Source organism: Acartia tonsa, chromosome 10, assembly GCF_053477335.1.
Source record: "Acartia tonsa isolate MP-2025a chromosome 10, ASM5347733v1, whole genome shotgun sequence".
In the NCBI taxonomy this organism is placed as follows: domain Eukaryota; kingdom Metazoa; phylum Arthropoda; class Copepoda; order Calanoida; family Acartiidae; genus Acartia; species Acartia tonsa.
Genome location: NC_137269.1, coordinates 15,988,924 through 16,005,105, shown reverse-complemented (window position 1 = coordinate 16,005,105; position 16,182 = coordinate 15,988,924). Strand labels below are relative to the sequence as shown.

The window sequence follows — 16,182 nt, the reverse complement described above, 5'->3', positions numbered from 1 at the left end:
ATCTCCCCCCTCCCCTCGTTTTTTTTTATATTTCTTTAATCTTTCTTTATAAAACTAGAAATAAAATGGGGGATGGTCAATAGGGTGGGTTCATATCGGAATTAGACAAAGCGGGGATATGCAACAGATAAAATTAACCTTAAAAACATTTCTGACCGAAAAAGAATTTTAAAAAATTGAGTTTTAGAACACGACCACTTAAATATATAATTCATTACTTATTAGTATGCAAAGACGACATTCAAAAAATTTTTTGAATCAGAACTATGGCTTCATGGTGCTCCCTGGAAAGGCCTTGAGGAGCTGAATCAGGAACTTTTGTCCGTTTCAAAATATCTCGTTCCTAGCCTTAGAAATCACTAAAAAACCAAAATTTTTTAAGGTTTATTGAAAATTGTCCAATTTGTAGAGGTTTTTTAGATTTTCTCAGGCTAGGAACGAGATTTTTTGAAACGGACAAAAGTTCCTGACTCAGCTCCTCAAGGCATTTTCATGGGGCACCGTGAAGCCAACATGCTACCGGCTAGAACCGTTTGATAAGGTTTTTGAGCCACAACATGTATTACATGGAGATAGGTTTCGTGACTAATTTGCTTTTAAGATATCCAAAAAATGGTAAAACTGCTGAGCCACCAGCAGTTAGCCGTTACTTTTCCAATTTTTTGTTCAATTTAGGGAAAATAGACCTACCAAGGATTATTCATGCATAATTTCAGATCAAAATTCGAATTCTAAGTGCCATTTAATCATGGGATGGTTGCATTAAAAAAAAAACCCTTAGGGTCGGTCCATCCATCCATCCAGTTTTCTTTTTCAAACTATATTTTGAAATTTTGGAGGGGGGTCATAACCCCCCTCTCCCCCAGACTTATTGGCGTAGCCGCCAGTGTAATATAATCAACAACAGTTTTAAGATATGCTTGAAATGAGGTTTTTTTTAAATTAGGTATTCTAAAATTAGGTATTTTTAAACTTAGGTATTTATAGTTAGGTGTTTATAAAATTAGGCATTTTTAAAATTAGGTGTTTTGTCACATTAGGCATTTTTAAAATTAGGTATTTTTAAATTAGACATTTTTAAATTAGGTATTTATAAATTAGGTGTTTTGTCACATTAGACATTTATAAAATTAGGCATTTTTAAATTAGGTATTTTTAAATTAGGTGTTTTGTCCCCACTCCCACAAATTATCTTTAGAAGCCATATTCTCTTAATTCGTGGTCCCAAAAGAATGATTTTAATCTCGGATTATACACCTTATAATTGATAAGCTTACAACTATATGATAACATACAGTGATACCAAAATTTAATGATTAATAATTACCTAGACATTTATAAATTAAAATAAATAAATAAAAGCATAGACGGTTTCAATTTGAGGGGGGTGTCGACATCCATATTTATTTGATAGCACATAAGCTCAATTTATACAAATAGTAAATTTATAGCGATTAATATTTTCTGCGGTTTTATATTCACATCCAATTTAATGTAATCTTATAAATATATGGTTATCTAATCATCAGATTTTAATTAACAAGAAATCTGTTTTTACATAGAAGTGAAAAAATTCTATTTGAAATACTAGTTGTTAGGGTTACTCCTAATTGAATGCCAATGAATTATCTAAAACTTTTTAAAATCTTTATAAGGGTTAATTTTGTTTATCGTAATAAAAATCTAAATAAAACTTTCTTATTCTTCAAGGTTTGACAAACTTAAAAAAACATTACTTTGTTCAGGCTAATCACTGTAAAAGTAGCTGTTATGTGGTATCACCTAATTACCTAAACCTATAAGGGTGTGGAAATGATTTAAAAACTGTGGTTTTATAATACAATATTTATATTTCCTTGTTTCGAGTAAAGATCTTCCACAGTTAGGATGTGTATTGTGTACATAAGACATATAGAGTTATATGTACTATATATGAAATCAATAGTTAAAAAAATTAACTATGAATTTCTTAATGTGTCATACTCAGTATTGTAATAATATTAATCATGCCTGTCAGAACTTTTATAAACAAAATTCTACAAAAACAAATATAATGCGGATTTTCAAAGTAAAATTTCAATTTTAATAATAATAAATCATTAGATTTGCCACGCTTCATAAGCCTTAAATTAATGATGATATATGCCGTAAAATTTTGATCCACAAATTATCAAAAAGTAACTTTGTTAAAATTATGTCCAAACATTCCATCCTATAATATAAAGTAGTAATGATTTTCTGTCTGTAGCCTAATATTTTAACTAATTAACCTATTAAGTTCACCATTTAAGCAAAGCTTCACATAGGTCTTTTATTTGTTTTGAGCAATTTTCTACCCTGTCGTACACAGTTAAATAATAAAGCTCCTAGGTTAAATTGTAGCACCATTTTTCATTACAATTTTGACATAGAGAAAAAAATAAAAGAGAGGAATCGAAGCAACTAGAAGACGAAAATAGGCAGTGGGCCCAGGGGCCTAATTAGCGCTGTTACCGCGTTAAATTTTATTGCTATTCCACCACTATTTAAATGGGAGGATTACAAAATTAATATGTAAAGTTTTAATAATTAGAATATAATATTAAATTAAAAATAAAAATAAAATTTTGTTATTAAATATAAAAAAAATACTAAAATAACAACATCTAAAAAAATATTTTTTTTTACTTTTTACTTTCAGATATTGTCGTTTTAATGTTTTAATTAAAAATTACAAAGAATTTTTTTTTTTAAAAATTTGTGCATGAAAGATGAATCCTTTCATATCTAAAAAGGGGGAATTTTTTTCATAATAAACATTCAGCTGATTCTGACCGCCCACGGCTGTTTGCTAAATATCGCTTTTATTTTTATTCACATTATTATTTATGATTGACTTACAAAAAGCCCTGGGCGGCTTTTGATTTTCGTCTGCTAGATTTTCTTTAAAAATTTAGGGATGGGGAAGTAGTATTTTACCATGAAAAGGGGGTGAGTATTCATCCTCTTATCCTTTTTCCTTATGAATTTTGATAATTAGTTTGAAATATTTTATTGGCTGTACTCCAACTAAATCTGTACTAAACCTTCCTTGTCAACATTTCAAATAGTTTTTTAGCAATGCTACTCTATAAGTGACTATGAACATATGTCTGTCTGTAGGTCTGTTACGCTAGTTCAACTTATTTATCTCTGTTTTTATTAATGGATTTTTAAATATTATTTTCGTAGCGTAATTCAAACTTATTCTCTCTATTTTATGTTTATTGATCAAATAATTTTATATGCTAGGGACAAGAATTTATATACAACATAAAATAAATAAAATCTTAACATGCTATTAATCCTTGTATAAATATGTTAATTAACTTGCCGAAAATTTTTAAATTTGCAACCTAAGGTTGCGAAAAGGCAAATGGCCAAATTTCAAGACGTTTCCTCATTCCAAATAAAATAACAAAAAATATCTTGGAAATAATATAAAGGTGTAATATTGTAAAACTATTGTGCTTTTATTATCTTAACATATTAGTTATCAAACGTGTCTTCTTGTTTTAATAATTGTATTTAATATATTTTCAATTTTTATTCAAACAAAAAATTGTTTCTGCACAAAATTTCAATATATCTAACAATGAAAAAGTATAATGTTTTTTGTCTAAAGATTTCGAATAATATGGTTTGTACTTTTCAGGGAAGGTCTATAATTGTCTAGTGACAGTTTTAGGCTATTTTCATGAATTCATTCGACCTAAAATTGCCAAGATTGACATATTATCCACTTTAAAGTTTATTATCAATTTCACGAAGAATTAATAGCATAAAATGTGTTGGTTTAAGAAGTTATACATTTGTGAAATTGAGCGAGTGAGCTAGAGATTAATAAGATAGTTGAGATAGGAGGAGGGTTGTAAAGGCAAAAGTGGATAGAAAAGGTGGTCCAGGAAATCAGCAAAATTTGCTTTAAACAATTTTTTCTAGTAAAAATTAATTTAAAAGATCCAACAGTTCTAAATTCTAAGATGTAACTATAATCTTATTTTTAATAATATGAAAGTTAGCCTTATGTTCAAAGATTTGTCTAAATGAATGTCAAAAATGGTGTCGTTATAGTCAACATCATTAGACTGTCGATATTATATAAGTCATAACCGCTTTTTATATTAGCCTTATTGTTGACATAAACTCTTGAAATTGGAACAACATTTTAATATTTGTTTTTTGAGTGAATGATATATAGCATAGATTCTATTGACTATTCAGCTTTATACTGTGTCCATTTTGGCAGATATTCTGTATCTTATTTTGACAATTTAACATTTATGTTAGAACATCAAGGAAAAGAGGAATAGATTACAAGATTTTTTGCAATGCAGCAAAAAAGTAATAATACTTTTGTGATGTTAGTAGCTCAGATACCTTACCTACAAGCAGGTGCTCAAGCCTCTCCGTTTGCTTGTCGGTTAAACGACTTTTGTCATTTTTAAGTAATAATTTTAAATAATAATAAACCTTTTGACATTAATGTCCCGTTTATTAAGCTACTAAAATGTCATAATTCTTTTTTTTAATGTATAAATTTGTTGGTTTTTGTGGACACTCAAGATTGCACTACTCCATCAAAACATGCAAAACTTCTGCAATCCGCCATTATCCGATAAAAAAGGTGTGGGTACAATCCAGCAACAAAAATTTAATCTCTAATAGGCCATTTAAATTCTTTAGATTTTTAAACAAGTAGTTTCTTATAAACCCAAAAATTATATTGGCTATTTCACCATCCAACTTTGCTTCCTTCAAATGGTCCCAAAAATGTAGCTGAATTATAAACACACCAATTTTTTAAAAAGTTGATGCACCCTGGCATTGCATATATGTGTACATTCTAATATGAGGGGAGACAAAACTGGGGGTTGGGGGCAACAAATTATATTAAACTATAATTTTTAAATTCTATATGATTACAATTTTAAATTAAATTATCTTGTTCAAAATCTTGAGTTTCAAGGAAATAAAAGCTGAACAATTTTTTATGTGCATTTTCTCAACAAAAAATGATCAGATAATTTTGAAAAACGTATTTTTATTGTGTTTAATATTTCAGTTGTTAACCCAACCACAATTAAAAACTTACCTTTGAGTCAGACATCCAAATTGGGGCAGTTTGCTGTTTTTCTATCAAGTCAGTAATCTAAATTATTCAAAGAATTAAAAACGTTTGTCTTTTTTTTGATAATCAGATAAAAAACTCAATTTTTACCAAAGAGCTTTAATACTTTTAAATTGTCCATTCTGAATCAGTTTGATGAATAAATACAGCTTTTATTCAATCTTAAAGCTTCCAGTCTTAAAAATTCGTCTAGGTTTCTTAAAAGGCAAAAAGGAGTCCCCAAGCTAATTTGATACTGTAATGAAACCTATGTATCATCAATTTTTAATCTTATTTGTACTTCTAATGAAAACTACTAAAAGTTCTGACCTTTGTATACCAATTATCTGCGTGTAGATGAATTGTACCAGTAAGACAGTGAGACCACATCTTCTCTATCTTCTGAGACTGTTCCAATAACTTCTTGCTGGGGATATGTGCCTTCCTATAAAAGCAAACTTGATGCAATATTTTTACTATTTGTCTATATATAAAATACATTATTTTTTTCTGTAAAATTAAGTCGTAATAAGCCATTAAAAGAAAAGTTATCTTTACTACCTAAAGTCAATAAAGGTTAGACTAGTTAGCGAAAAAATTCTTTTCAGGCTGATATTACTATTTAAATTTCACAGAAAAACCAAACTACAGCTTCAAGCAAAAATTAAAAAATGCCCATTTTGTATGAAAGCAAAATAGCCGTGTTCTACAAATTACTATAGGTACCAATCTAAATTTTTGTTTTTACAATTAAAAAAAAATAAAGTGTGATATTTTGTGCAATTTATTATTGAAAATATTTAGCCTTCAAAAATGAATACAATTCTGTTGAGATATAGCTAAATAATTTCTAGTTACTGTGTGTTTGTGTGAATACTGTATTTTTTCATGGAATTTTTAGTAGCGCAGCTACTCTAACACAAGCTATGTCCTACGTCTCATCACTTCATAATGTTAGATCGTTGCATTTTTTACGTTTTGCTTTAAATCAATTATAATAAAAAAATTTACAGCTGCGCTACTTGAAATAATTGTCCTTGATATGAAGGACTATTTTTTATACAAATATCCAAATTAATATTCTGAAGAAAAAAAAATAATTCAAAACAATTCCAATCAAGCAATAGCCCAAACCAGAGCGCAAAAAATATAAATAGCAAATATTTTGAAAGCCCCGAAGCAGTGAAGCAACCCCAATCCGTTGTTTGACTTACCACGGCCTCCAATCTGTTCCTTGTTGACCTCTAAAATTCAGGTCAAGTTAGTTGAGACGGACATTACTTTATTGTCAGTTTATCATTTGATTTCAAAACCTTTGTTTTGAAGTACTAAAATAATTTGTGAAAACTAAAACTAGGTGCTTTTTGTGAAGTATGATTTTAATTTAAATTGTTACAACAGGAAAGAGACAATGAAGACGTATTTTTCGTTCCTTTTTTTTTTTAAAAAAGAGGTCATCTGAAAAACAAACAGACTGCTTATTACTGAGATTTCCTTTTTTTCATAATGATAAACGATAAACATAATATAAGAAATTACAAGACAAGACTAGACTAGCTACAAAATTTAAAAAGTTACTTACTTAGGCAAGCCAGCCCTGCAGTCCTTGATGGTCTGCTTACTGTCAGCTCGCGCCAGCAGCACAATTGGGTAAAACTGCGCGTAGTTCAGCTTGTCAACAGCGTTCGGCGCCACGTCGAGCAGGGCGTGCAGCCCACGATCCATAATGTCGCGAATAGCGGACAGACGGACTATGCCAGACTTGCGGTTCTCGCCGCTCGCGGATGCCATGTCTTGCTCTGAAAGCAAAAAAAGGTTTATTGATGATACTGCATAATAAAAATATTTATTTTTTCATAGAAAATTAATTGTTACTTTAATTATCATAGAATAAACTTTCTTTCGTGAAAAAAAATTCGGTTAGCTTACTTTTTTCTTTCCAAAGGTAACACTTGTCCTTTATTTTTAAGGATATGCTATCTTATCATATCATTCGAAGCAATCAAATACTACATAGTAATTTTTTATAATTGATAGTAGAAAAGACGTATTGTAAGCCAAATAGAAAAGCTTTGCTTATCAAAGTATCATCTACAGTACAAAAATGTACAAAAAAATTCAAACTCATCGCTCAATTTTAAATGAAAATTCTGATTGATTTTCTTAATGTACATGTGTATACATTTTTAAAATTCATGTTTTTGCTGACGAAGCTATTCTAAAAGACAAATATATCGGTTTTACATTATGCCTTAAGACACATCAAAAGCGGAACGGTTCTATTAGCTTTGAGATAACATCTAGTTACAAATCTACACATTTTTGCATCTAATATGTGTTTTTGAAAAAAGCTTCGTTAACATAAAACGTAATTGTTCTTGTTAAATACCTCTTCCGCTTAATAGAGATAACTCCAATCAATCAATTACAGTACAGATAAGGTCAGAGGATAATAAACATTAAATTTGAATATATTTGTTTCTTAGTTGTTTAAAGATAAAAGGCAAATGAAATTCTATACTTCAGAGTATATACAGACCCCTTCAAGTTGAGACAATGTTTGAGAAGAAAAAAACTTACGTGGCGAGGCAAATTTCAGCGGGAAGTCTCTAAGCAGCCGCTCTCGAGCGATGTCCGCAACCGCGCCGAAAATAACGACGGGCCTGGGGAACCCTGGGTGACGTAGTCCGACCCTCTCGTACGCGGGGAACTTGGACATAGATTCACTCCACACAAGGTCTTCCCAATGGTCCTAAAAAAATGTCAATTAATTCCACAGCAACAATTTAAAATAGTTTTAGTATAGAAAGAATACATCAAGTGATTCTGCGTAAATATTGCGTATGCAGTAAAACAATAAACAAGAATAATTATATCCACAAGTAGCACAACAAAAATAATATGTATTAGCAGTTATTTTATTTTAAACATCTCATTTTAAAATCTATCAATAAACCTAAGATTTTGTTACGGTTTTATAGTGGCATACGATCGGACAAACGTACAAACCTATCCCAGTTATAGAGTAACTGCGCTACTAAAAGAAAACGTATTAACCTTTCCAAGGGACTTGCTGCGTCTGTGATTCTGTGTGCGCCTGCGTTTAAAGAAGGAACTTTTGCTCTGCTCAGAGATGGACTGCTCCTTCTTGGCCGCGTTGAACTGCTTCGTGGCAATTTCCTCGGCCCTCGCCTTGTTGGGGATCACGCCCTTCTGCACTTGCTCGGCTGCACGGCCCAAGCCGGATAGGAAGGGATCTAGAAAAAAGATACATACATATATTGATTGGGTGGTTTTTAGTTTTGAATAGATAATAAATGATATCATTTTTGAAATAAAATTTGTCAACAGTCATTAAATGTTCTGTTTAAAGATGCGTTTTATCAATAAAGATGCCATTTTTATTAATAAAATAAGCTATATAGGTTATAGATTCAAAGTTAGATCATGTTTTTTCAAGCAAATTTATTCGAAGAAACTATGCATATAATTTATCTTGTTATTTAAAAGGGCAGATAGATTTATCCATAAAGGTTTCTCCAAAACTAAATAATTACATAGTTACAGTGTATTTAAGGGCCTGTATATTGAAGAATGATAATGTTACTGCAATTATAAAAAAAATTAGAACTGGGCCAAAGTGTAAAGTATGTATTAAAAGGTGCAGCTCGTCCAAAAATGGAGCTAAGATCTTTTTACAGATTCAATTACTAGTCCAACAGGAAGAATAAATCAGGGAATACCAAGGATAGGATAATGGAGGTAATATAATCTTTTCCCCCTTTTAATTTGAATATTTATGAATATATTTTGAAAAAATATTTACTTCCACCTATAAGTGAATATCTTAAATACAAATTTTAAAAAAAATATTTAATTTGAACCATTAATTTTTACATTAATTTAATCTTGTGAATATTGAATATTGTGGTCCGTATATACTAATATGAAGAGATATATTGTAGAGCAAGAGAATAGAAAGAAAATGAACACGCCAAAATTTTAAATTACATCATTTGTAAGTTTTAAAGGGTGTAGTCGCATTTATTAATTATACAATATAAAACAGCATAAAAAAATTTATTCAGACAAGTAAAAATAATTATAATATCCATGTAAGTAAGAAAAGGAAAATTATTTTAAAAAATAAACAAAAGGCATAAATTCATTGCCGCTTTACCTCTATCCTTTGCAAAACGTAAACCCGAAATAAATAAAAAAATTTCATTTGCTATAAGAATTTTTTTTTAACTAAAATGTATGAATACAACAATTTCTGTTCTTTTTTAAGATTTGATATTCAAACTATTTTAAAGTGTTAGGTTCTACATTTTTTAAAATTAATTTTTAATAAACTTTATCTGAGATATTAGATAGAGCAGCATCGCATCTATTTGTTAAAAAATTTGGAGAAATATAATATTTACTTGCCCGACCCGCTTTATTCCTGTAAAAAAAAGGGGTCGCCATTTTCTATTTTGTATCTGTAAATGCAATCTTCATTGCATTTAAATGAGCCACAATTTATAATATTCATACATAACTTTAAAGCTACAGGGTGTCTAAAAGTATCCGAAATATGTTTTGGAATATATTATACCAAGGGCTACTGGGGGTGGGTTGATTTTTTCCGTTGGTAGTTTCTCTTGGTATGGAAGTGGTACCCTCCCCCCCCAAAAAGCTTCATTGTAAAGAAAAACCATATCTATTCAGCAACTAGCGAAATTCTTCGGCATACATAGATAGACAAGACAGACATTCTGTTACTTTTATCTAGGTATGATAGTAATCCAAAACTTCTGGGGCTATTTATCTCAGTGGGTGTTAAGGATCCCCCTGCCAATTATCCTATCATTGCAAAATTTTTCCTGAAACTATGTTTATAGAGGTTACTTATTAATTTCTATTTTAGAGCATCATTTTTTCATAGGTTTAGATATATTTTAAAGAATTTTTTAGAATCACACTGTAAAACTATAAGCATAGACATAATTCATAAAATTCATACTCCAGTCAAAATCAGATGACATGCTTAAGTGACGTGAGTACATTTTTTGTGTTTGTCCAACAAAATACAAAGAGTTTTTCTTCCTTGAGATCGCACAAACAGCTAAACCTAATTTCTTTTTGGATCTTTATTTTGTCCCTGGAAGACTTTTTTTCTTTGATTCCTGTAATATTTATTTAGTTTTAAGACATGTTGTTTCTTAACCCTCTAGGGTAACTCTCATACATGTTATAGTTAAAGGATCCAGTTATCAAATATGTGGTCACTCTATGTTTGCTCTTATATTTGTAAAGTTGTAAATACTGCTAAAAAATACCTAACCTTTGTTTATAATATTAATGTAATATTTTCCTAGTTTAAAAAAGATCCACTAACAAATTATTGGAGTAGTTACTCTATTCTTTCTCTAATATATGTCCAGATTTAGTGTCTAATAATCAAATATTGTAGAAGTTACACAATACTAACTCTAATATTTATCTAGACTACCATTAAATATGTAATTACTCTATATTAACTCTAATATTTGTCTAGTTTTAAGGTCTACTGATTAAATATGTCATGGTCAATTGACAATTAATATTATTTAATGCTGTTTTACTAGTTTTGCAAGGAGATATATTGCAAATGAAAAAAATCAACAAATAAAATTTTATTTTATTATGTTTCCCTTTCGTTACATCGCACCATAAGGGGCGATTCGTCATACTTTTAAAATGGCCTTTCATAGGTTATTTTAGGTTAGGTTAGGTTATATTGGGTTAGGTGATTGCCCCACAGGGTTAGGTAATTGACCCCGAAGGTTAGAGCCCCCCGCAGGGGCTAGAAATAGGAGAAAAGCTACTGTAAAAAATACGAACAATCGCCCCATAAGGTGCGATGTTACGAAAGGGACTATACCTAAAGCTTCTTTTTAATGTACAGTACAAAGTTTAAATTAAGTTAGATAATTATATTCTGAACAAGCATTCTAAATGTCGTTTTCCTAACACATTTCTTCAAACTCCTTCGAAATTCAGAAATCTTGTAATATACAAAAATAGGGTAAAATCTTTTTTATTTTTTATTAAAAAAAATAATAGGTACTATTGTTATCAACAAAAAATGTAAAAAAAAGGGATAAATTTACATTCAGTAAAAATGGATCAAGTTTTTTTCTGCAAAAATATTGTAAAATAATTGAAGGGAGGGTCAAGGAAGTAAGAACCCGATATTTTCAGGGATAGGGATCAGTATTTTACTCCAATAATTGAATGTTTGTATGCTCAAACTATTAGAGAAAAAGGTCCTCAACATTTTTGAAAGCTACAGATAATTCAAGTTTCTTGGAGAAACTCGACCAATTTCAAACAGTTAAAAAATTTCTAGTTTCTAAAATGCGGTTCAACCCCCCTTCCCCATTTTCACGGCCATGTGGCTTAAAGCTCTGGGAGTAACTAATCATAAAAAAATTTTTATAACCTTAGCTAAAGTAAAGAAATATTAAAATTTTCTAAAATTTTCCCTATCCCAAACACATAATACTTGTTAATTCATATCTTTTATCTTACTGAAAAAAAAGTTTTTGACACGATATTCAGATATGCAAAGTATATTGTTTTATTTTAGGTTTGGTACATAAGTAGTTGGTTGTGTGTGTGTTTGTGACATAGACGTCCAAGGGGGGGGGGGTAATGGGGCGATTACCCCCCCCCCCCAAACGCTTTTTTTATTTTACCCCCCCCCCCATTTAAAATTTACCCCTACCATGGGGGTGCCGTAGGCACCCCCAACCATTTAGGAGGGGGTATTTAAAATTTTTTGGGGGGGTAATGGGGCGGTTACACCCCCCAAACGATTTTGGGGATGCCGTAGGCACCCCCAAATTTTTTTTTATTTACCCCCCCCCCCCCATTTAAAATTTACCCCTTACATTTAGGAGGTGGTATTTAGAATTTGGGGGGGGGGGGTAAACTAAATTTACCCCTGCCAACAGATTTCAAAGGGGGTAATTACCCCCCCAATCAAATTTTACCCCCGGGGTAAAAATTTTGGGGAGGGGTGAAAAAAAATTTCGGCGCGCTTCGCGCGCCATTTTACCCCCCCCCCAAAAAAAAGCTTGGACGTTTATGGTTTGTGATTCTATTAGACTCTGGACAATATAAGGGGGGGGGAGGGGGTCGAGTAAAATATATTTAGCCCAAAATGCATAGTTTTAATTTTAGAATATCTTTTATATGCCCTCTTTAAATGTGTTCTTATTAAGATTAAGTTGAATGTCCATTTATAATCTTTTAAAAACTTTGATATCTTCAACATTAAAGCTTTGCAACGACCTAAAGTTGTCATATCTTATCAAGAATAATCTTGGTTACCAGGAAGCGCAGCTAAAATTGATTTAAAATAATAAATCATAATAATAATTTTGAGTAACACAGCTAGTATATTACTTAATTTAAAAAAAATTTACTCTTATTTTATGTTTTTCTCTTTTTAAAACTTTACCTATTTTGTAGATCAGTATATTCACAATTTTTAAAACAAGTCAAGCTTTTTAATATAGACTTTAAATAAACCATTTGTTACTGAAAGTAAACCTACGGCAAACAGAAAAGATGAGTTAAAGAGTTGGTGTACTCTATAACAAATGCAAATGTACGGGACATATATGGAGCTCTTGTGTAGTTTAAGGTCACAAAAATACACTTAGATTTTACACGGATAGAGGGACATGATGAATAAATCTTTATCTCAATTCTGAATTTATGATCTTGTAAAAAGTTGGGATTGTTTAAAAAATATTAATGAACAAGTACTTAAAAAAAACTCTAATAGAATAAATGATTTTAATTTTTGTTTACTAATTTAATGATCGTATTTATTATGGCGCAAAATGGCCAACAAAATAAAAATGAAAGTTAAAAAATCCCTACATCCCTAGTTTGATATGCATTGATAAAATAAAAACTTACATTGTCCGTTCTAATGGATTAAAATGTCTTTTTATTGTAACATTTTTTCTCAAGATTGACATTATTGTTTAGGATATGATTTTATTTGAAAGGCTATAAGAAAAGAAAGGTACTTTGATGATTACTTTTTTATGACATAAAGTATTAAGTTGTGTGTTTATATCCGTTAAGGTCACGGAAACAACTTGAGTATCTTTTAGTATCTGCTCAGGGAAGTAACTAAAGAAAGAATAGCTCAATAATAAAGTGATTTAATGAATTTTTTATTGCGGGTATTGTCATTCAACCAAGGAGTCTTACTAGCGGATATACTCAATTTAAAGAGAAGTTGCTCTACTATTTGTAAAATGCTAAAATTTACTGTATTTTAATTGCAATTTATGAGTTACTAAGTTAGATGCAAATATTAGGTGTTTACTGTTTAGTTCATGAATATATTGATAGGTAAATTAAGAATGATCTTAATAGAAGGGCAGTTTCTAGGCTATCTTTAAAGCGAGTATATTTGTGTCATATTTATATCCATAGAAAAAAAAAACCTACTAAATCAATCAATTATTCACTTACCCATTCTGAAAGCCTGCCAAGCGCCGACAACCCCATTGTGTAGAGTATCTACAACATGGAAAACATCGCACTTTTTGAATGTCATCTCCCCCTTGTCGGGTTGCTCGTAGTTGAAGTGAGCCTTGATGTAGAACGAGTCCCCTCTCTGAATATAAATTGGTATAAATTTAAACTTTTGTAGAAAGTAGGACCTAAAGTTTTTCTTGACTGCAGCTTAAGATTTCGAGTACTACTGGACCGAACGAGTCTGAAGAGCTTCGTATAGGCCCGGGATAATTTTAGAATATTTAGTTTTTATTTAGGTCTCGGAATGGTTTTAGGCTATTTTTCTGCCCATTCCTTTACTTTCGATCACTAAGACCCTAGATAATAGAGGGGCAGCCGCCAGTATATCAATAGAGAACAATGAATAATGAAGGGCGTAATTTAATGTGAATTTCTAAAAATTTATATGTATTACTTTAGTTTAAAGAAAAAATAAATGTAACTATGTACATGAATAGTTATTTATCGCATCGTATTATAGAAGACAGCTTTCCGCGAATATTAAAATGAAAAATTATAAGATCAAAACCATTTTTTAGCCCCGATTGGACGATGGCCTCTTGGCTAACAAAATTAGTTTTATTTTCATAATTATCATTTTTATTATCTGTGGAGAATTGACTGTACGATGCTATACATGTTTTTTTTAAATATAGAGGAGAACCGGTTCTAATCCAGCGGATATTAATCTGTTTCGAAGCCATGACACTGGAAAATTATTTTTACCTGATTTTGTACTATGTTGTCATAATCTTCTCTTCGGTATTGGACAATCAAGTCTATTTGATCCTAAATTTTTAATTTCATAAAAACCTTATATTATTTATATCTGTCTATCTATCTAGTTTCTGCTTTATGTACCTTTTATTGTATATGTCTGTTCATACATCTGTCTGTCTGTTATATATTTGACTAACTGCTTAAATATCAGATTGTCTGTCTATCCAAATAAAAGTTTTTCATCCTGTGATATGTCTGTTTGTTTTGCTATCTATTTGTCTCCCAATGCACGCACCTGTCTCACTATTTTATCTGTATATATCTTTTAACTGTCTACCGATCAGTCTACATATGTGTTTGGCTACCAATCTATCGTTCTGCTTGTCTGTTTCTGTATTTTACCTACCTATCTATCTATCTGAACCTGTAATCAAAAAAGATAAATAACAGCCTCCTCTCTGGTGATTTCAGACATATCTATTTAACTATCTGTCTATATATCTATCTAACTATCTGTCTATATCTAACTATCTGTCTATATATCTATCTAGCTACCTGTCTATATATCTATCTAGCTATCTGTCTAATATATATATATATATCTAAATATCTATCTGTCTCTACCTGTAATGATAAAAGATATAGAACAGCCTCCTCCCTGGTAACTCCAGACATATCCATATCATTAACCTGAAAACATTTATCATAATTGGAATGGATCTAAAACTTTTTTTTTTGAAATAATACAAATATAAATTAATTTAATAATTAAAAACAGTGCACAAATAAGATTGGTAGACTAATGTAACATGATCGGCACTTTAAAAATCCACCTACCAACTTGTAATCAGTGCATTAATAGTTATTTTACAAGGATGACTAAATTTATATCAGCATAGCTCAATTGCATAGATTTGCTTTGAATATCATTGCCAAACTTATTCATTATTTAGTTCAGTGGAAGATGGTTAAGTCGTTTTCTTACAGGTCTGGGGATTAAGGTTTAAGTCAATCCTTTTTAAAACTTAACATGCTAAAACATTAACTCACCCCTATGCATGTTATTTTATTCTGTATTTTGGGATATAATTAATATATTAATATTTCATCCCTTATAATCACTAATAATTCCATTTCCAAATAGATATTAAAGTAATCTATATAAAATGTAGTTGGGTGGTTGAAACAAATATTATTACCTTAATAATCTTATCTCCCGGCTGCAGACCTTGCTGCGCTGCTGGGCTGCCTGGCTGCACAGCTGTCACAAAGATTCCGCTGTCATTACCACCTAAAAAAAGGATTAAATGTAATAAAATTTCAACAGAATATTGGAATGCCCGCAATTTTATGCCTTAAGGCCCATTGCTGAAATTAGCGACCCATCCCCTTTTGTTAAAAATCTTTGATTGCATAACCTTTGTCTGAAACATCTACTGTATAATTACATTGTAGTAAGTTTAAAGGTCCTATATTTACTAGTAACAACATTCACCTGACATAGCAGCAGTAGAAACCAAATGCTATGTCTTTATGACTTTGCTGTGGCTGGGGTTTAGACTAATACATTCCCTGACAACCTGCGGATGTTTCCTTTCTGATATAAAAAAAAGTGAACCAAAATGACTCAGTTATTTCCGCAAAATTCTTGTATCAAATAATTTGCAAAATTATGACGTCATTTTCACACGGAAAGTGATAGGAAAATGTGAATTTTTTTCAGATTTGCATTGTTGATAGTAAAACATTTGTAGTATTTAAAA

General features: G+C 30.6%; 1 protein-coding gene across 5 annotated transcripts in view; it reads right to left on the bottom strand.

Moving 5' to 3' along the window:
* pyd (zonula occludens-like protein polychaetoid) overlaps window positions 1-16,182 on the bottom strand; it is a 144,015-nt gene that overhangs the window by 9,257 nt on the left and 118,576 nt on the right. For 3 of the 5 annotated variants that reach the window (XM_080173807.1, XM_080173802.1, XM_080173805.1), the window contains 10 exons: window positions 15,619-15,710; window positions 15,044-15,109; window positions 14,426-14,488; window positions 13,655-13,799; window positions 8,186-8,385; window positions 7,709-7,880; window positions 6,711-6,927; window positions 6,343-6,372; window positions 5,459-5,573; window positions 5,114-5,170 (listed from right to left, as the gene is read on the bottom strand). In XM_080173807.1, the coding sequence (XP_080029933.1) occupies window positions 5,114-5,170; window positions 5,459-5,573; window positions 6,343-6,372; window positions 6,711-6,927; window positions 7,709-7,880; window positions 8,186-8,385; window positions 13,655-13,799; window positions 14,426-14,488; window positions 15,044-15,109; window positions 15,619-15,710 (1,157 nt within the window). The remainder of the gene's footprint in view (window positions 1-5,113; window positions 5,171-5,458; window positions 5,574-6,342; window positions 6,373-6,710; window positions 6,928-7,708; window positions 7,881-8,185; window positions 8,386-13,654; window positions 13,800-14,425; window positions 14,489-15,043; window positions 15,110-15,618; window positions 15,711-16,182) is intronic. The other 2 variants (XM_080173804.1, XM_080173806.1) reach the window with 1 other exon arrangement.